The sequence below is a fragment of the Copadichromis virginalis genome, linkage group LG19 (genome assembly GCF_057382275.1).
Source record: "Copadichromis virginalis isolate Kocher_CV1m ecotype Utaka linkage group LG19, C_Virginalis_male_GT1.1, whole genome shotgun sequence".
Taxonomy (NCBI): Eukaryota; Metazoa; Chordata; class Actinopteri; order Cichliformes; family Cichlidae; genus Copadichromis; species Copadichromis virginalis.
The window spans coordinates 14,427,616-14,449,637 of NC_140636.1; the positions used below are offsets into that span (position 1 = coordinate 14,427,616).

Genomic DNA, 22,022 nt, shown 5'->3' on the forward strand with positions numbered 1-22,022 from the left:
TTGTAGAAGTTTCCCATTCATTTCAATGGGACAAATTAAAGGAAAAAAGTGTAATATTTTAAAAAGTATAATAGTAATAAGTACCAAAAGATATAGCAGTCGAAAGCAGAAATAGCAGAACAGTTTAGAGTTTGAATGGTAAAAATCGGCTGAAAACTGAGGGAGTAGTTAAGCGGCAAAGAAACGGAGCAACTAGAATAATAAAGGATAAAGAATAAAGAGAAACAGGATCTCAATAGTGTGGATGCCTACGGCATCCACCCAATGAAGGACCCAGTGCCATATTAAGTTAGCGGGGCATGATTGCGAATGCCGTGCAGGGGTGTCTGCCTTCCCTGCACGGCCCACCACATCTGTATTATGTGTTTAACCTATTCCTGTTTTTATAATCTTATAAAATAAAATACTATAATATATAGCATAAGCTTCCTCCAGGCAGGTGTCAGTATACTTATCCATGTTTGTGAATGGTTGTTGCCAATGGAAACGCATCCATACTTAAACTGGAAAACCTGGAGTTAACTTAGTGACGTGAATCCAGACATCACGCAGCTATTCTGGGTATGTTGAGCCAGTAGTACAACTTGAGGTACTTTAAATAGATTTTAATACACAATGTAATCACTGCTAAGATACTTTAGTAGGATTATAACTTCTCCTTGAGTTAAACACCTGGTAAGATTATAATCTTTAAAACACACAGGATCATCCTTCCTGCTATTGCCAATTACATTTTATTTACATAGCTCCAAATCACAATAACAGTCGCCTCAAGGCACTCATGAGGATCATTGTTGGTGTTTCTCATAGTGATGAACACTTTGACATGCCAAGCAGAAGGTTGCTGGTTTGATTCCAATGGGAAACATAAATGCTCTTGTGGCAGTAAGGCTTTAAAACTGTGCCAAATGAAACACGGCGGTGTGTGAATGATGTGGTGAACCTTTGTAACAAAGGTCTTTTTTGTGTATCTGCGGGGATGTTCCTGCTGATTACATTCTTAGTAAATCACTAAGAATACACCACTACTCAGCTAGTCTAAGCTATGGAGTAGTCATTCAGGTATCACTTTAAATTTAATGTTCAATGTCAGACTGTGTGAAGTGAAATCACCGATTACATTTTTCTACCATAAATCCTCAAATGTCACTTCACTGTGCAGACATGTACATTATAAACACATTAGGTTATAGTTCGAAGTGAAGGGGAAAAGCCTTTTAAATACCTAATCTTCTTACAAAAGGTGTAATGTTAAAACATCTCACTTGATCTAATATTAAGTTAGCCGTTTTAACATCTAAAAAGAAACATGGGACTGCAGCATGTCTACAGTTCATGACAAACATCTCTATAAGTGACCACAGCTAAATGTATTCACAGCCAATTGAACAGAGATAATAATGAGGGGCTACAGCGTCATCTAGTGGCCGATGGCTGAAGATGCAGTGGGAACAAAAACGCATATGTCATAAGTTTACTTTTAAAAAAGCAAATGTATTTACTTTACACATAACCCATCCATAAATCCTGTTGACTACAAAATATTTAAACACATTTACTATTATAAGCAAATATATTAGACATTAAATTCAATGATGTGTTAAAGGAGAAAAATAAAATGAGGAGAGATTCTCAGCTCTAACTGAAAATCGAACTCCTGTATTTTCTATTGTTTTGCAGAACCCACATATTTCATGTCATCCTGTGGAGCTTTATCAAAGATGTGCCAGCTTCAGTGTGAAATATGATGTCGTTGACTAAATCACAAGAAACCCAAGACCCAGCCTGATTGTTTGAGGGATAATTGGATGCCAACTGAATCAGAGTAAACTCAGCTTCTCTGGGATATTTAGAAAATAAGCTCATTATGAGACTCTGATGTTGAAACCCACAGAAAACAGAAGATGGATGCTGTGAAGATATTCTGCTGGACTCTGGAGTGTGTCTGCCTCCTGCTGCCTGTAACTGCAGGTGAGATTTAAGTGTCTTTGTAAAGTCAGGAGCACCTGCATCACCTGTGTGATAGAAGGAATGTTGGCCAATCACAAGCTAGATATAGTCTGATGTCAGAAAAGGAGTTTAAGGGGAAAAAGTGAAACTTTGATTTAATGTGTGATATTTATTTATTAATCTGGTTTCAGGTTAGCCAATCAGAGGACGGTGACCTCTTATCCTCTCTCTGATTGGCTGCTGTAGAGGCGAACAGTTCAAACTTTGACTTCTAACCTCTCTGTTTTGTGTTGTTACCTCTTTCAGATCAGAAAATCATCACAGCCGAGTCTGGACAGAACGTCACATTGCCGTCTCGAGCTCCAAATGAGAACAAAACCATCACAGTAGTAGAGTGGAGCAGAACTGATCTGGAGTCAGAACATGTGCTTTTGTACCGAGATGAGCAGTTTGAACCAGAAGAGCAGCATCCATCTTTTAAGAACCGAGTGGATCTGCAGGACAGACAGATGAAGGATGGAGACGTGTCTTTGATTCTGAAGAATGTGACGACTGCTGATAGTGGAACATATGAGTGTCGAGTCTTCATGGGAGGGAAAGAACGCAGGAAGAGAGCTCATCTGAAGACTGACCCCATCAGCAGCATCTACCTGAGTGTTGTTGATCCTCCAGGTGAGTGAGTAGAGTTGAGTGTGTGTGTGATCAGAGGTGAAGCTGCTTCCTGCTTGTTGATGTTTGTTTCTAAAGATGTTGTTGATGAGACTTTGTAGAAAGCAGCTGGTCTGAGTGATGTGATCAGAGTGCAGTAGATAATGTCTGACAGCAGTTTGAAGAGGAAATGGATTCTGTTCTGTTCTTCACTCATCACCTACCTGACAGCTGACACCTCACACTTGTTTCTCACCTGCAGATCAGCCAGAAAGACGTGCTGGACTGATGGTCAGTTTGTTACTTGTTGCTGTGCTTGCTGCTGCTGTTGGTTTTCTGATCTACAAAAAACATAAACAGCAGAATCATAATTCACCCCAGCCTTCTCCTGCTGAACAGTGTGAGATTGAAATGTCTCAGAGGTTTTCCAGCTGATTCGTGAGTCTCCTGCTGCTGTTCCAGCTTCTCAGAGGTGACACAGATCATCCAGTGGAGAGACACATGAGGACATCCTGAATTTGTTGTTCAGCATCTTTGTGAAAGTCTTGGACATTTTCCTTTGGACATGTTGGACTTTAACTAAAGATGTTTTCAGTCCAAAAGTCTTTTTCTCACTGTTGTTTGGTGCAAAGCGTCGATGATCATCTCAGAAAACATTTTCAGCTTTAATCCTGGTTTCAGGTGAAAGTTTGTCTTTAGCTCCTCACTGTCCTGATGAGCTGCATGAACACCAGCTGGAAGTCAGTTTGTCCATGGGAAGTTTGGACTCTTTTTCTTTTATAAAACATATAAAACATGTAAATTACAGACGTGTCCTGTTTCTACTGTGAGTGTAGCTGTTAGCTCGTGACCTCCTGCTGAGCTAAAGCCTCAGACTGTTTCTGTAGTTTAAATAGACGACACATCATTCATACATCTGTGTGTGTTCATTGTATGCAGCTTTTATTCATGTCAGTCTGAACACTGCATGTACTGTGAAACTCTTTATTTATATTACAGATTTTATTCTTTTATGTTATTATTAATGATGAAATGAGTGAGTTTTTCTGTACAGATGAATTTTCTTTGATCAAAAACTTTGTGAGCTGTAGTCTGATGTTGTTTTCTGAGCATTTCTCCTCCACTCTGCTCTTTCTGAATAATCTTTCCTGAATAATCTGATCTGGAATCAGTCCACAGTGAACAAACACACTGAACAAACGTGTAATCTGAACTAAAGTCAAACTTTGAAACCAACCAAGAATCTCTTTAATTGGCTGGACACAGAGGACATCAAAATACGTATCTGTGTGAGCAGATTTTCTCTCACATGAAGAGTGTCCTCAGCACCTTCCGTAGCTGTCTGACTGCTGTGTCTCTGAGTGGGCGACCAGAGATCACATTAACATGTGTATCCGTATTAACAAACATGTCATTCTGTAGTACATCAATGTTAGAAACATTTGAAACCATTGTGTGGTGGTAAAAGTAGGTTAAAGAACAAACATGAAAACTTGTCGCTGCCCTTTCAAGAGCCCGATGCTCCAGGATGGTGGCACAGTTTCTTGTCAGTAAATGTTACCATACCGTACAATAGTTTATGTAAATAGCAATTTAAAAACAACACATGGCTGACCAAAGTGCTTTACAGCAGAATGATCAAAAACACAATAAATACATGATGATAAAATAACAGTCTCAGATACCCACTGAGTCAAAAGCCAGCAAATAAAAATGAATTTTTAACCTGGATTTAAAAACCACCACTAAAGTGCCTAATGTGGAGAGGAAGATCATTCCAAAGCTTCAGGCCCACAACAGAGAACGCTTGGTCTCCTCTGAGCTTCAGCTCTGATTTAGGGTCTGAGAGCAACAGCTGCTCAGCTGACCGGAGTGAATGAGGGGGGGCATAGGGCTTCAGCAGATCAGACAAATATACAGACCATTTCAGGATTTAAAAATCAGTAAAAAGGTTTTAAAATAGATTCACATTTTAATTGGAAGCCAGTGTATGCAGGCCAGAACCGGAGTGATATGCTAAAATTTTATTTTACCAGTTAAAAACTGTGGCGCAGCATTTTGCACCAGTTGCAGGTGTGCTTTGGCCAACCCCTATTATAAGGGAGTTGCAGTAATCCAAGTGAGAGGTTATAAAAGCATGGATGAGAGTTTCCAAATCACGCCTGGAAAGAAAAGGCTTAACCTTCGACAGAGTCTGAGATGATAGAATTTATGTTGCCATCAAAACTAAGTGCAGAGTCAATCTTTACCCCAAGATTAGCAATCGAGCTCTTCAGGTAAGGCTCTGAGTCTACTTTAGTGCAATCGACACAGCTGATCAGCAGAGGGAAGTGTTTGCTCTTATAGTGCAGTGTGACTGTGAGCAGACCTGCACACACTCAGTGATTATGCATTCATACACTATTATTGCTGATATCTTTATCTCTGTGCAAAATGCTCCATTATGTCCCGGAAAGCATTTTTCTGAGTGCAAGTTCTCATGGGTGAGTGTTTCCACTAATCACCGAATGTGGAAAAGACACCATGTAGACGTCTGTTCACAACCATATTCATTGTAATTGTTTAAATAATAATAATAAAGGCAAATGAATGATCTGATCTTCATTTCTCACTTTGTAAGAGAGGGTCAGACCTGACCTCTGTTGTGTGTGGAAGAACCGTCAACATTAACGGTAACTTACTGTTGTGCAGCGACCAGCTTCAACCATTGAGATAACATCATCGTTTCAACCATGTTTGGTGGCTGGACGCTCTCTTCATGTTGCACTTTAATGCGAGATAAATAAGGCAAATACTTAATTTGAAGCCTTCCATAGAATGATGGCTTTTTAATTATGGTTATTAAATACAAACATTTGTGATTAATTTTTGATGCATGCAAAGCAAATATTTTGTCCCATCTGGGCCACTGGATTGTTGTTTTTTCTGACTTTGTCTGACTGGACCCACAGTGTATGTGGAAACACGCTGGTCTTCAAATGCTGTCACATGATGGTTTTATTACTTTAGACTTTAAGTTTAGGTCATTCAATTTATAATCCTCTTGAGGTGCAGTCTATAAGCTCCACTTCCTCCTTGATGCTCCCAGTAGACACATGTTGTAAAGCGCGCCTCCAGCTTAAGAAGTGTGGGCATTTCCTCTCAGCAGGGCGTTCTCTGTGTTTTGTGGCTCGCAAGGTCGAGGAAAAGATCCCTTCACCTGTCCTTAGCCAACTTCGACTGATTCCTTTGCTACAGCCCTTTTTATTGTCAGCTAGCAATTATTCATGAATATGCAATTACAAATACACGTGACAGTCTTCAGCAGGCATATCTGAACAACATCAGCGTCTGTATTCTGTGTGTGTGTTTTCAGCCATTCCATACATAGACATATGACCTTTCAATGAACTTAACGTGTGTGTATGAGGTATGCAGAAAAGCAGAAGTAAGCGTCTTGCTAAACTATAAAAACTTACTTGCAATAGGTCATATCTCAAATGAACATTTAAAGGTGTGAAGTCTTGCACTTTATAGCTTTAAAGCTATAATGGAAATTATAACATCGAGGCTGCTTCCTCTCATCTCATGGTGCACAGAGCGTGCACAGAATCCTTATGGGACCTGATAAGCATAAGATATTTTATCAGCATACAAAAGATAATATATTTCTAAGCATAAATGACCATCTTAAATTATTCATTCTGACAGCTCTCATGAAAAAACTAACTGGAGAGTGTGAGCAGTACAAGGTAGGCTGGGCAGCTCAGCATCACTCATGGCCTTTATCATATTTCATGCGTTGTCCCGGAGCACTACGTGGACGGACGTCTTCAGTAAGCATGCTATCGAAAGCAGCTGCATCGGTTTGGCTGGTGTACGAGCCCCTGAACGACTTTGCATGTAGTGTCACTTGATGACAAACAAACTCCTCATCAATCCACTGCACCGTTAAACTGAGGAGTGACATCGGGGACACACTGCTTGTCCAAATGTCTGTAGCGCAACTTAAGGCTGAAATCTCCTGCATGAGGTTATGCACGTGTTTTTTTTACCTTTTCAAAAAGGTTTGGCACCATTACATCCAAGATGTATGGGCGGCTGGGAATTTCATATCGCGGCTCGACTATGCTGAAAAGACGGCGAAATCCTACGTTTTCCATGTCCAACAGTGGCTGGTCATCCAGAGCGATAAAATGAGTCAGAGCCTCTGTTATTTTAACTGCTCGTGGATTTTCTCTTGACATTTTTCATCGCTTTTCCAAAACCTGACTTAAAGTTGGCTGTTCTGGTCTTGCGTTAGCCTTAGCAAACTCGGTGTACTCCAGGGCATGATGTGTCCTCAGGTGTTTTATTAAATTGCTTGTATTGAACAATGTACTGTCCTTCCCTCCCCTGGACACCTTACCAGTAAACAGTTTGCACTCGGCCTTGCTTCTGTCACCTTTACAAATTATGAAGTAAGTCCACACTGCTGACATTTTGTTTAGCGTAGCTACAGCTGCCAGTCTCCCTCGCCTAACCCCCTAGCGACATGTCAAAATTACAAAAGAAAGTACAGGCTACCCTCTGATTCATGAAATAAGTTGGTATTGGTTCATGGTATCGCATTTTACGATATCAGAGTACGGTGGCCCTGAGAGGCCAAACGGACTGCAACTTCAGAAAACACTTGCAAAAAGAAAAATGCTGCAAAAAGGAAAACGCTGCAAAAAGAAAAATGCTGCACTGCCAAAAGAAAAACGCTACAAAAAGAAAAATGCTGGAAAAAGAAAAGCGCTGCAAAAGCACACAAAGCACAACGGAAATGGGAAAAAAGACAACGGAAATGTTCCTGGGGAGACAATAACCCGACGGACCAGTTGCACGAACCAAAACATGCTAACCAGTGCGCTAGGACTGGGACACACTTCAAAGAAGTGGAGGAGAGGTAAATGTTTTGTAATCTCATGATTCTAATAATACTACAGATATCTGGAATATACATTCAAAGATAATTCTAACAAAGATAATGTTTAATGTAGCCTTAGAAATGAAGCTTTTTTAAACTCGAGAACAAATACTAATAAGTCAAAGTCATTAAGGAATATTGCAGTTAATGTGTTCAGGTTTTAATTTGGCATTGTGTCTTCATCAGGCAATGTATTGTCCATATTGTGGAATCCAGCTAGTGGGGCAAATTGGAGTTTTTTGTGGGTCCTGTGGAACTAACATTCAAGTTTTAGCACCTTTTATACATAGCAAATTCAAAAGTGTTAAATGTTTTGGTGTTAATAGTCTTCTTGCAAAAGTAGAGTTAATTTTACTCTAAGTAGAGTCACATTCTTTTAATGTAACTCTGAGGTGTAAAATGATAGTAGTTAAAATCGAGTGTTAAAAATGAGTGTTTCTATGTCAAATCTGGAGGTGTTACAATGGAAACATTAACTCTTGACCTCTTAACTCTGAACTACTACAGGGGCTATGACACCAACAGAGTAAATTCACAGACTCCGCCCCCAGCACCATAGGCTCCAATCGAAGCTGAAGTGAAGCCGTTTCAGAACATTTTGCTCTACATATTTGAGTTGTTTGCCATGCTTGGTAAGTCATTTTTTCAAAGATTGTTTCAATTATTTCTATTAGCTTTTACTTCTGTGGCTCTTTGGAGTTGAGACAAAGCTGTGTGAAAGGCATTAGCCATGTTGCTCGGTGATAGCATAATATTCTGTTTTAGCTAGCTGAAAGGTATTGTTTGCGGGCAAATACCACAGCCTTGCAAAAAAGCTTGCGTGTGAATTTTCAGTCAAACATTTGGTCAAATACACCTAAAACAATGTGTAGAATGTGAAATGTTGGTATAATGGTGCTACTTGAAGCCTGAAAATGATCGCCCATAAAAAAAAAACCGAGCAAACAGCAGTAGCAGACGTCCTGACTGGATTCTACGTTAGCATAGATCCCTCCAGAGTTTTGTGCACACGGTTTAGGTAAAAATGAAAAAGGTTGAGGTTTTACATTTAGTTCAGTATTACCTGTTGCCTGTGTCCTTGTCTTTTGGGAAAATACTTTACACAAGTAATGGCTCAAAGAGGATTCCTTTTTTTTTTTTTTACTGTGCTGCAATTCTTTACTGGATTATTTGTGCCATTAATTAGTGTCAACTAATTTTTATTCAATCTCCACACAGGATATGCTTGTGAAGATGGAATATGGGGGAGAGCAGAAGTGCGTTGAAGTTCCACAAAGGGATGAATGAAGGACATGCATATTGTATTGAAGAAATAAGTGTTGAGAATGCTGTTATTTGCATTTACCAGCTCACCTATGTCAGACCTTTTGATAAACACAATTCTAATGAAAGTGAGAACATGTACACTGTTACATCTTTCAGAAAATGTTTTGAAATTGTGGTGCACAGTACAGAATAAAGGTTTTTCAAAAACCATTGCGTCTTTTTAGTAAATGTTTATTTCCAAAAGAAATTTCTAGAAGTTCAGAACAGTAAAATTCCTGCTTTTTAGAATGAATTAGAAGATAACTCTTACGTAGTTAAACTAAAATACTCTTTGAGAGTTAATATATAAACTCTTAACACCAAGTGTTAAATTATCAACTCCAGACAGATTTGGTGTTTAACACTAAATCAGAGTTAACGTACCAACTCTCCAAAAAGAGTTAAATTAACACTCTCTGGTGTGGACCCATATAGACACTTTAATAGTGTTGAAATCAAATCCGACTGTTAATTTGGACATGCTGGATTTGCTGTGTAGAGAATGGTAAGCACTTCACTTTCCTAAGTTCTAGTATTTATTGCTCACCCTTTAATTGCTTCATAATGACTTATATACACCACAGTAGCTTCAGTAGTGAGTGTTAAACTTTTTTTTTGGGGGGGGGGATTATTATTCATACGCCATTCCAAAGTACTATATTCATTTCCTTATTCTAAGGTTTTTGTATTGATAAAGACTCTGTATGCCAAGATAAATCAGAATTCCAAAAACGCAAAGGCATGAACTGCTAGGTACTAAGAACTGTATTCTGGTTTAAGCCTGCCAGCATAATTTTAAAAACTAGTTTATGACTTAATAGGGCATATGTACACAGTGACGAAATTCTTCTAACTTCTCTAATTTTGCTCATTTTGAGTTGTCAGCATAGAGGTCTTAATGAGAGTGATAAGTCCTGAATCCTGGTCCATGTTCTTTGAGCTTTTTCTGGCCTTTATTTAAGCACACATCAAGAAGATTAAATACTTGAGTCATGTTTATTGAGACTTGTTTCAGATGTGGTATTTTTTTTTAAAAAACACTTATTAAGTGCATTTGTGGATTCCTGCGGTCGTAATTATCTTTTCATGTTTTCTCTTCAACCTTAGGCCCAGTCTCAGTCACAGACATCATCAATAAGTATTTCTCTGAGGGACATACATATGAAGTGATCCTGGATTTTCTTGAAAACAAGCATAATATTTGTATGAGTCTGAGAACATTAAAGAGGAGGCTAAAAGATGCTGGAATGACTAGAAGGACTGACTTTACTCCCACTGACATTGTCATTTCCACTGTTACACAAGAACTGAGAGGCTCAGGTCAGCTTCTGGGTTACAGATCCATGTGTCAGACACTGCGACAAAAGTATAATCTGAAAGTTAAAAGAAATGATGTAATGCACATACTCTCAAGACTAGATCCATATGGTGTTAAGCGTCGCTGTAAACACAGGTTTGTTCGAAGAGGATATTTTTCAGAAGGACCAAATCAAGTGTGGCATGTGGATGGTTATGATAAGCTGAAGCCCTTTGGTGTTGCTATTAGTGCATGTGTCGATGGATTTTCAAGGAAAGTTATGTGGCTCAGCTGTGGCAGCTCAAATAATGACCCAGGTATCATTGCAAAATATTATATGGAGTGCTTGTCACGGTTTGGTCAACTTCCAGCATGCCTTCGTACAGACTGTGGCACAGAAAATGGCACAATGGCAGCCATTCACTGTGCTTTAAGATCAGACCATGGAGATGAACTTGCAGGAGCCCACAGTCATATGTATGGTACCTCAACTACAAATCAACGGATTGAAAGTTGGTGGTCTTCGTTCAGAAAGCAAAGGTACATGGCTTTTAAAATATATTCTGAAAGTAAAATTGAATGGTTCTGAAGGTGTTTCGTGGTCAGCGATATACTTTTTTTTTTTGTGGGTGGGGCTTTATACTCAAATATTAAATTACAGTCACAAACAAACAAAGAAAAAACATAGTCACCTACACATTTTTCTCATGTGATGCACAACTGCTTCAAAAAATATAATAAATGGTTTGGTATACCAGTGACATTTGTTTGTATTAAAACAACACACTCAAAAGGAAAATCCTACTCAGACATTCCACAAAAGTCCTAAAAAGGAACTATAAAAAACAACAAACAAACTGACATTCAACATTTTAATAAATTTTTATAAATCCTAGAGGCAATGGCATCAGTAAAGATTGATGTATTTAAAATTGAGTAAAATTTATTCAAATTTGTGTGCCTATGTAGTACCAAACTAACATCTAGATCAAATAGTTTACCTGTAGGGAGTCATATAAATAAAAGAACAAGGGATTCTTCAAATTTGAGAACTGTAATATGAGTAATATAAGAACATTGATCCAACATGACAGAAATTTGTTAGAGGAGGTCATTCGTTTCAGACATTTCTTCGACTTTGTGTGCCAAAAAAAAAAAATACTGATGTTTTCACTAGTTTTTGGATTTCTGTGTGGTATCTAACAAGTGATAACAGTTTCAGTGTTCATGTAGAAACAAAATAGTACATTTATATGGACAGATCTGTATATTACAACTTTTCTTAAGTTCAACCGCCAAATGCAGGAATAACAGAAGGATTAATCATTTTGTTAAATGTTGTTATTTGTGTGAAGTTGCTTTTGTTTTCCTGCAGTGCATTGATGAAACACTTCAAAACATGTGAATAAGCTTTTCTTTGAACGAAATTGCGCACATTTCAATATTCTTAAGATTACGACTTTTTTTTAAAGAAGACAATTACATTGAATCACTTGTGTTATTAAATTTTATATCCCTTGTCATTCCACCATTAGAACTCAGTTCTGGATTGAACTCTTCAGTGACCTGAGGGAGAGGCATCTTTTCAATGGCAGTCATGAACATAAATGCCTTCTACGACATGTCTTCCTCAATGTCTTGCAAAAAGAGCTTGACGAGTACAGAGATCTCTGGAACACTCACACCATCCGACCTGTGCGCCAATCTTGTTGTCCATCTGGTAAACCAGAAGCCATGTATCACCTGCCTCATAGGTATGTATTTAGTCCATGGATTTTATTTCATAGTTTTACTAAAAAATTTTCTTCCTCAGTATAGTGTATTGTATGTGCAGGATACCTGTCCAGCTTGCTGTTATTAAACCTTTTGTTCATTTATAAAATGGTTCAGGAACAGTCCATCCCTTATGTGCACTCTTTTCTTTCTTGACCTAACCACTTGAGTTAAGTAAGCAGTATGTCATTTAGGTTTAACAATTTGCCCTAACTGTTACTCACAGCAGGTATTACACACACTTTAGCAATTGAATAGTGTGTTTTGTTGTTTTCACCTTTTTGCTGAATAGAAATTAAAGCTGCCACTTGTGTTTTGCCATTAGTTCTGTTCTCTGACTTCATGCACTTAAGTTTTATTTTTATATTTTTTTCCAAAAAAAAAATGTTAGACAATCATATTTTAACTTTGGATCACATCTTGGCTAAAAATGACAAATGTAGATATATGCATAAGATTCTTTAAAATCACAATTTCCAGAACTGACTTTTAATTATAAGATTGACTTTGCGCTTTTGCTGTAACCTTGAAAGATAGTACCTGGAGAAGTGACTGAATTTGTTCATTTTTCTGACTGACCTAAGGTATGGTGGAAGAGAGTGTGGATTCCAAGTGCCTCAAGAAATCCTGCACCAGTTTGATGACATTCTACCTGCTCAGTACAGTCTATGTGGGCACGACAATCTCCAGGTTCATTTCACAAACTTGGAAAGACAGAGTGAGCTCCCTCGACCAGTCAACTGGACTACTGCAGTTGAAAATTATATAACACTCAAAAATATGACTGGACTTTAGAAGTCAATGTAAAATCATCTGCTAGATGTGAGTACAATTACCACTGACACTAATTGTCACAAACCAACTTTAATGAGTATTGAAAAAAATAGTACCATAGTTTTTATATAAATAGTTTCACTACCGTCAACTTTTCAGTGTGTACGCTTTCTACCTGAAGAAATCAAAAGACCATACTGTACAAAATAACTTGTTCCTTTTAATTAGATGTTGTAACAAACACGTTGATTAATTTGGAGATCTGTTTTACAAACAAAGGTTTACAAAAGCATTCAGCCAGACCTGTATTTATGTGGGTTTTTCTTTTTCTAACTCCAAGAACAACTTGCATATCTTACAAAAAAAATGTAATCAAACACAGAAGTGTTTGATTAAATAAAGCCTTTTAACTGAATTTATCAGATTTTTTCCCTGTGTTATTATACTAGCGTGTCTCAGTACATTAGAATACTTCAGAAATGTTTTATTTTGTTACATTGGCAATTTCTTAACACAGTGAAATATGTCTAACTTGTTCAATTGTCCCACTATGATACTATGCTTTTGAAATTCCAAAACCTGATTGAACTTTCTGCGATGCATTAAACTTTATGTGATTTACAGAAATTATTAGAAACAAAATTTTCAGATTTTAAAATCACAAACTTCAAATGTTTGCTAAAACCATAAATGTGGCTTAAAAGCAAAAGGACTTGGACCTTAGGGAAGCCCAAACCCAGGAGAGTTCTGGATGCCATAATCCATGGCTTCTTGGAAGTCCTCATCAGGGCCGTGCAGAGAGGTTTAAAGGGGCGGGTGCTCAAAGTTAAAAAGGGGCACATTGAACCAGGCTGAATAACAACAACACACATTCATCAAGAATCTAATATGGGAAGGGCAGGGCTGTGTTGATCTGAGACTGTAGACATTAAAAAGTCCATAGGAGAGATGGTAGCTGATTAAACAAGTGTCATGAGAAAATAACAAAATGCAAAGATTGGTGACAGCACTTGGAACCATAAGGCAACAAAAACTGTGAGAAATAATTTAGGCTTTGCCTGTGAATCACTCTTTGCTTCTCTTCTTCCTTCCATCATTTCATATTTCACTCTCCACTTGCTATGTGAGAACAAGGCACAACTTGCTATTGCAATAAACTATAATCTAATTATCCACACCTAACAACTCTTGCACTTAATCTATAATAAAATGATGACAGAAAAATGTTATAGCACTGCCTTTAGTAGCCTCACACAGCTCCTACTGTTTCCTCCTCATGTCCTTACCAGCCATGTCTGCACAATGTTATATCATGAGTAATATTTTTTTTAAAAATCCATCTAAATAAAACACACACATGCACGCACACACAGTGACACTTTAGACCTTCGTCAGAATACTGTATATACTATGGGCATCACGGTGCTGATCCAGAATCCTTAAATTATTATTTATTACTAGAGCTACAATAATAAAGCAATGAGGAGGGGGAAGTAATAAATATGAAATAATGTATTTATGATGATTCCATTTGTTTCACTATCCACTCTGTGCAGGGGCAAAGCTTATTACATTTTTAAACTGTAGAGATACAATAATTTTACTGCTGTAAAATCCAAATTGTCTTATTTAAAATATAAATCTAATATAATCTGCTTCTTAATGTATGTTCTTTAAAATACAGCGTGTTTTTAATATATTATTGTCACGGCTGATGGAAGGTATGGACTCAAGCGCGGAGCTCTGGGTTGAAGCAGACAGTGCGTTTATTTAAAGTGCGTGAAAGATAGTCCTTTAAACATCAATATATCCAATAATTGTCCTTTCTTTTTCAGTTCCCAGAAGTGGTGAAGGTGAGTTTTCCCGTGAGGTCTGTGTGCGCTCCTTCCGTGTGACACCAGTGAATCCTTTACTCCACTCCTCCGTCCCGTACTTCTCCAATCTGAAAGTCGAGCAAACACAACAATGGATGAGAAGGCTTTCCTGGCCACGCGGGTGACAAGATCACGCGCACACTTAGCTACCGAGCTCCGAGTACAATCCAGCGTCGACTGCCGTCTGGACACATCGTTAAATACCTCCGTCTAGTGAGGAAAGATTAGCGGCAGCTGGAGCCGAAGATTACACTTCCGGGTCAGAGATCGGCCTTTCTCACTCTCTCGGAGACGCCGTTCCTCGGCAGCCAGACCCGCAGAGTAGGGAGGGAGAGAGAAAGAGAGGAGGGCATACACACACACAAAAACAAACAAGCAGGTCGTCCGGGAAGACCATCCGACTGTGACAATTATAATTATAATAATGCATAATTATGTGGACATGCATATTAGATAGTTTTTTAGTGAAATATAATCCCTCCAGAAAGGCAGGAAAAGCCCGGAAACTTACTTTAAAACTAAATATGTTCACTAAAACGGTGACGGAGCTACAGACCCATGACAGCCTTACACAGGTAGCCAGCAGCTATGACCAGCACTACTTGTGCAGTTAATAAAAGGACAGGTAATGTTTGTCGCGCTGTTGCACACACAGCACGCTCGTTTGTTTCAGTTCGTCAGTTGCAACAAGACAACTTACCAACGTGTACATAATAAGCCAATACTCCTGGGTGCTACACACTACAGTGTGCGCTGTACACCTACTTACCGGTTTTTGCCGCATCAGTCTGTGTCTCTGAGTTAACTTGTGTTTCTCCTGCAGCTCCGGACCGCTAAAAATGCGCCTGCTCTTTGTGAGCTCGTTCCCGGCTCATAACCAGCACGTTCTGCCGTCAAGGGCGATCATTGGTTAAATGTGATCATGTGACTGATGCAAGCCAGATCCTTTTATTTAGCAAAACTGTGATTAATAGTTAGATATTATTGTTGAGGGGCACAGACAAGACTCCGCACGCACACACACATTAAAAAAAAAAAAAAAAACAATTTTAAAAAGTTGCCTCAACAAAAGGGCACTTGGGGCACCCATCAGGAAAGGGGCGGGTGCTCAAGCCCCTCTAGCCCCCCCCCCTCTGCACGTGCCTGGTCCTCATAACTGTGTAACACTGGGATTTTGATAGTATTTGCACAGACATCTGCTACAGGGAAGCGTGAAGTGGTCTGGAAAAGAAGTTGTGGCTTTGGCTGAATTGCTGCAGGAGGAAGTTCTCTCAGTCCAGTTGCAAACATAAGGATGTCTTCAAGAGACAGACTTCCATTTCTCTCTGAAAATGTAAAGAGAATAAAAGTTATTTCTAATGATAATAAACAGGAAAAAGGGGCCATTACACTTTGCTGACATAAATGTACTCATTTCAACATTTTCAACCAAATTTAATACCTTCTACAGAACGCAGATAGTCTTGCCAGTAGCTTAGTACTCTTGTCTCCTCTTGACGCCTAGAGCTGCCAGGTGGACCAAATTGCACATGGAAGATGTTCTCAAGAAGATCAGCTGTCAGCCTGGTCTCAGTGTAGCACATGAATGAGAAGAAGAGTGAAGGATGCTGTTCCAGGGCGTTTAGAAAATCCAGTGTTGCTAGACCCTCTCTGAAACTAGAAAACAGTCTAATTTTTAATAAAATGTTTAATGTTATTTGTGCAAGAAAGCAAAACTTCACATCGGAAACTACTGTGTTAAGAAAGTAACCAATATTCTTATCTAGCTAAGACACTCATCCTGCTACAAAAAAAAGTCCTCCTGAAAAAGGTCTTGCATTTAGAATGTTGTTTCCATCCTTTAAATTTCACAGGAATAAAAAAAAGTAACAATTTATTCTTCTAAAAAGATTTTGTAAAATGGGCACATAATAGTCTGAATTCTATACCTTTGGATGGAAAGATGGTTTCGGTAGATGAAGTACCACTGAATGTAATCCGCTACTACCTTCTTCTTATCCTCCAGTGTCCTCATGAATCGACAGCATCCTGCTGTCTGGAGCATGCTTGAGTGTTTTTCTGAGATTACTCGGAGCTCACTTAGAGATGTTGCATTCTTTATCTAAAGAGAAAAATACATATTACATACACATGCACAAGTGACATCCTTCGCATGCTGTCTATTAATGTGCAATGTAACAGTCTTGGATTACACAATCCGTAATCATTTCAGGCATCAGTTAGTTACCAAGATTATGTTAAGTGGATAACTAAAACTAAAAATTTGCATTTATTGGTGTTTGTCATAATCATAACATCATAAATTTACCTCTAGTAGAGCCTTCTTGATTTCTTCATCTGGTATATCATCAATTGGTGCCTCGAATGTCTTGTCTTTTCCAACAAGGTACATAAAGAAGTTTGGAGATAAACAACATGGCCCTGGACCACCATGAACAATGGAAACTGCAATCATTCTTCCAACGTAGAAATATTCATTTTCATCTGCAGCAAAAGATAAAGACAATTCATTATAATAAAGTAATTTTGACCATGAAAAAAAATGTGAAAAAAATAGATACAGGCACTGATTTCGGCTGCAGTGGTTATTATTATATTTACATGCTTCCATCTCCCTTTTCTGCTAGGTGAGAACTCATACTTTTCCACTTTCCTTTTCCTCACTCCCTGGCTCACAGAAACTTCACGTGTATGGCAGTCCATTCTCCCTGCAGCACGGATTACATGAGGGCACATCCTTTATCGCTGTGCCTGTAATACTCTGCCTATTGCCTTCATATTAAATAATTTTTTGAACAATAATTATTGAAAATATTTTGTCATGTCATTATACTGCCGCAAGTAGAGGTGGCATGGGGTGCGAAACTGAGACACAGGCATTAGAGCCTCTTAATGCTTGTTTTGTTTGGGTTTCCACCAGAGTGGAATTAACAAAAAATAGAGAGGGCATAGCCTAACATACGAAATAGGAAAATAATGATGTGTAATCTATTTATTTCAACAAAAAAACTGTATTCTGAATACCACCTATTTATCTGTAATATTATTAGAATCATGAGATTACAACACATTTACCTCTCCTCCACTTCTTTGAAGTGTGTCCCAGTCCTAGCGCACTGGTTAGCATGTTTTGGTTCGTGCAACTGGTCCGTCGGGTTATTGTCTCCCCAGGAACATTTCCGTTGTCTTTTTTCCTATTTCCGTTGTGCTTTGTGTGCTTTTGCAGCGCTTTTCTTTTTGCAGCGCTTTTCTTTTTGTAGCGTTTTTCTTTTTGCAGTGCAGCGTTTTTCTTGAAGTTGCAGTGCAGCGTCTTTCTTTTTGCAGCATTTTCCTTTTTGCAGCATTTTTCTTTTTGCAAGTGTTTTCTGAAGTTGCAGTCCGTTTGGCCTCTCAGGGCCACCGTATGGGAGGGACCCAGTAAAAATAACTATTAAATAAGCCCTCCTTTATATTATACTGACATATTCCCACAGTTATGTTAAAGTGGACAACTTACAAAAGTTCCACTAATATGTTGAAATCATGACTCTGTCTTGTGAACTAAAATATCTTTTGATGTAATATTTCTTCACTTTAGATTAAATTCACAGCAGTGATCGAGTTTATTTCCACATAACCTCATATTTACATTTTTTTCTCCTAGGACATTAAATGTCAAAGGTCAGATGAAACCATTATGTGCCAGGAAAACTGAAGCTTCTCTTCTGCCACCTACTGGCTGTTGTTGTCTTTATACACAGAGCTTACACTCATTGGCCACTATATTAGGTACACCTTGTAAGTACTTTGTTTTACCCCTGTTTTTCTTCAGAACTGCCATAAATCTTCATGGCACAGACTTAAAGAGGTGCTGGAAACATTACTCAAAGGATATGGTTCATATTGATGTGATAGTGAAGAGTCACACAGTTTCTTGCAGATTTGCCTCCTCAATGATGTGAATCCAACACATCCCAAAGAAGCGTTCGGTTTGTTAAAGCTGTACTTATGATACAGGACACACAGTTAAAGTCAAAATACCGATTTTCATATTAAAATGTTTCTTTCATGTTGACTGTAACTTCAATAGTTTTACAATCTAATGCTATAACTTAACCCTCTGATGCATAGTGGTCACTGGAGTGGACAGCTACTAAAACGTACATATCTCTTTAATGCATTGGTTTCTATGGTGGAACTGCATATTAGCCTTTAGAGTGCTCTCTGCTGCCATGCTCCATTGAGGTCAATTCAGTGTTCAGTTAGTGCAACTGCAAGTAAATTTCCTCTGAATCAAAGATGGCAGACAAACTGTCACCCCTGCCGACCACTGCTGGCATATCCTGTCAATCCTTCTATGCTAAAAGAGCCCAACAGGTAAAAAAAATATGATGATATGCAGTAACATCTAGGGAAGGATATTATCTGTTTGGAATAAGAAATTGTTATGTCTAATATGTAGAAAACTACGATTAACCATGTGTCCACTGTAGTGGACATCATGCATTACCCACTATATTTTTTTAACATAAGTCATAAATTGTCTCACTGTTTTTTGGGACTGTTTTGGTTATAAGTAAGCATATAATTGTTACATTTATAAGCTACTCATTTAAAATATATATTTCTGTGCAGATCAGCTGTAGTTTGAGTTACTATAATAATTATTTTATCATATTTTGTAGACTTCAAATGCAGCAAAGAATAAGGCAGCGTACAGAATAGTCCAGGAAATTCCATCCAGCTCCAGTGATGATGATTTCATTGATGAGTGCAGTGATGATGAGTTCAGTGATAAGTCCAGTGATGATGAGAGTGGCTGCCAGAGCAGAACAGAGACATAGGAACTACGGACAGCCTAGGTGTGATGAACACAGAAGTGTTTGGAGATGCAGAGACTAAGATGTCAGTTTGTGTTTTCTTCCAGCATGCTACTAAGGGCTTGGTAATACTGTCCTGCATCGTTATAGAACTGTGTAGACTCAAAAATGTTTCTCTTGTTGGAGATAGTTTGCCATATTCAGGTGTAGGATTCACAGCTAGGACTGTTGATTGGTTTTGTTATTTACGTCTAAACATTGGGGCCTTATGAGTTGAAAGTTCCAAAAAAATTGCTGAGATGTTTTTCAAAGGATACAAGCAAACAAGTGTTTGTATATTTACAATAGAACACAAGGTAATTAATTTTTATAGTAAATTCACAGTATTTCATGCTAAGTGCTCAGGCGCATGTAGTCCACTGGAGTGGACAAGTTTATAACTTTATAAAAAAACATATTTTTGGGGAAAAAAGAGTTGAACATTTTTTTTCATGTCCTGAGAAGAATAAAAGCACTTAAGAAAAAAATCTTGACCAAGGCTTTCATAATTCATGCATCAGAGGGTTAATCTTAAAAATAGGCAGCAGATTTTTGTGAATTTTTTTTTCTTCGAAAAACTGAGTGTGAAATGTGCAAAGTGATGGGATTCTTCCTTCAGTTAAACCAGTTTGCTGTCCTGTCAGAGTCTGATTTGAACTGAGAGCTGCACATGACTCATTTTGTCTCTTTTGCTTCAAAACATTTCCTGATTTAAGTTTGGATGATCTCGTATTCAGAATCTTCTTCTTGTGACTGTTTTCTGAGTGGCTGCTGTTTTAGGTCTCTGAGTAGAAGTCCCTCTCGTGTACTCTCTGCACTGTGCAGTGCAGAGGTGGGACCAAGTCATTGTTTTGCAAGTCTCAAGTAAGTCTCAAGTCTTTATCCTCAAGTCACAAGTCAAGTCTCAAATAATGTCAGGCAAGTCAGAGTCGAGTCTCAAGTCACTGGTGTAAAAGTCCGAGTCAAGTCACAAGTCTGAAATTTTGAATTTCAAGTCTTTTTAAAAAAAACAAAAAACAAAAAAAGAATGTTGCAGTTATGCTAAATGTAAATATTAGACCATGTAATTTTTAAATCTGTGTTTTTCTCAACACATGACAAAATAGTGAACTTAGAAAATATACACAAATTGTGAAATTGCACCTCTATAAAATGCAGCTCAATTAAACTTAGTTCCTAGAATAATTTTCACCGACAGTTCTGAGATAAGCTGCATGTTATTCTTGGATGCGGTTGTAGGACCGACAAAAATATCATACACATTAAAAAAAAACTGCATAACCAATGTAGCCTGGACAACATTTGCTAGTTAGATGAAGTCATGAAGCACCACCTACCGTTCTTTATGCAGCTTCAACTGTCGGACAAAGTTGGAAGTTGTTCCATCTCTGTCTGTGATTCTCTTCTTGCATGTTTTGCATATTGCATTTCGTTTATTTGTTGACTACTTCATAGTTTATGTACCTGAAAAAAATAACTCCTTGCAGCATTTTTGAGCGTTTTTTTTTTTCTTTTCTTTTATTTAAAAATCTGGTTAATTTGATTGGCTGTGCTACAGCTCACGCACACATGCGTACGGAGTGTGGTTTGAATACATGAATTGAATTAATGGTGCACACTTTCTATAGAGATTGACAGACCATGTGACTTTCGCGCATTTGCAGCACCGCAAAACGTTCATTCTCTGGTTCCAATACCTTCTTGCTTGTTCTTTGTCCCCCAAAAAAGTTATGTACAAAGTGAAGGAGAACAAAGACAGACTTGATGAAAAGTCAAAGAAAAGATACGAGGAAAAAAATCAAAGGAGTGAAAGGGTTAGACCCTTATGAGCACACAGAGGGACAAAATATGTTAGCGTGCTGCCCAACTTTCACCACGCTCAGATTTATAATCATACGGTTCTTGGAGTGAGTGCATACACTCGTGAAGTTTAGTAACTTCAGGTCACTGCAACAAGCCCAGGTACAGTTTACCGACGGATGGGTACAGGACCTTGAAATGCACCGTGTAGAACGAAAGACCATCGTACAAAGGTAAGTTTACCAGTCTCACAAATCGTCGTCATGAATACACATTCGTTAACCGTTTATTAATAGGACCTTTGAGCTCAATGGTAATTAATTAGTAGTGGAAATAATTTCTGGTAGCATTACAGAAATGTAGCAGTGACAATAATACTGTATGCTGTAATCGTACTGGGCAATTGGTGATACAAAAAAACCTGTTTTACCCTGTGAATAAAAGTATATGTTTTTGTCAATGTACCATGGTAATAACAGAAGCGAAACGCAATATTGTGTCAGGACAATTCACTATTTATGCACAATAAACAAAGGAGCATAGCGCGACAACTTCTGTTCAGCGCCACACTTGCTTGTAACCTATATCACCAATTATGTTAAGAAAATGACGTATTAACTACTACAAAACTCTGACCTTTGTGGGAATGCTTGGAGCAGACTAACCTGTGAGCTGGAGTGTTCTGGGACGTTATATTTGGTCTTTGAATGGCTGCAATCCAGGCCATCCGTCACCTCGTTGTTACTTCGGAAACATGGTTCGAACAATTTCTCTTCAACGACGTAATCCGATAATAACTGATCCCTTTACCCGCCGGCTTCCCGTGGCTGTCA

General features: G+C 38.3%; 2 protein-coding genes across 2 annotated transcripts in view; one reads left to right on the top strand and one right to left on the bottom strand.

Annotated features, from left to right (window-relative positions):
- The first annotated feature begins 1,695 nt into the window (after positions 1-1,695).
- Positions 1,696-22,022, top strand: part of LOC146685773 (programmed cell death 1 ligand 1-like) — a 96,458-nt gene continuing 76,131 nt past the window's right edge. The window contains exons 1-2 of the mRNA XM_085442232.1: positions 1,696-1,971; positions 2,257-2,622. Of these exons, the coding sequence (XP_085298358.1) occupies positions 1,905-1,971; positions 2,257-2,622 (433 nt within the window). The 5' untranslated portion in view covers positions 1,696-1,904. The remainder of the gene's footprint in view (positions 1,972-2,256; positions 2,623-22,022) is intronic.
- Positions 15,624-17,212, bottom strand: LOC146685774 (G2/M phase-specific E3 ubiquitin-protein ligase-like). The gene is made up of 5 exons (XM_085442229.1): positions 17,153-17,212; positions 16,860-17,035; positions 16,480-16,652; positions 15,993-16,207; positions 15,624-15,876 (listed from the first exon to the last, which is right to left on the bottom strand). Exons 1-5 carry the CDS (start codon positions 17,160-17,162, stop codon positions 15,641-15,643), a joined length of 810 nt encoding a protein of 269 aa, XP_085298355.1. The 5' UTR covers positions 17,163-17,212; the 3' UTR covers positions 15,624-15,640.

Bases quoted from the DNA above. Each gene is read 5' to 3' on its own strand.
- LOC146685774 (XM_085442229.1), bottom strand. The intron at 16,653-16,859 runs GTAAATTTATGA...TTTTCTCTTTAG, and splicing joins TCAAGAAGGCTCTACTAGAG to ATAAAGAATGCAACATCTCT. The intron at 16,208-16,479 runs GTATAGAATTCA...ACTGTTTTCTAG, and splicing joins AACCATCTTTCCATCCAAAG to TTTCAGAGAGGGTCTAGCAA.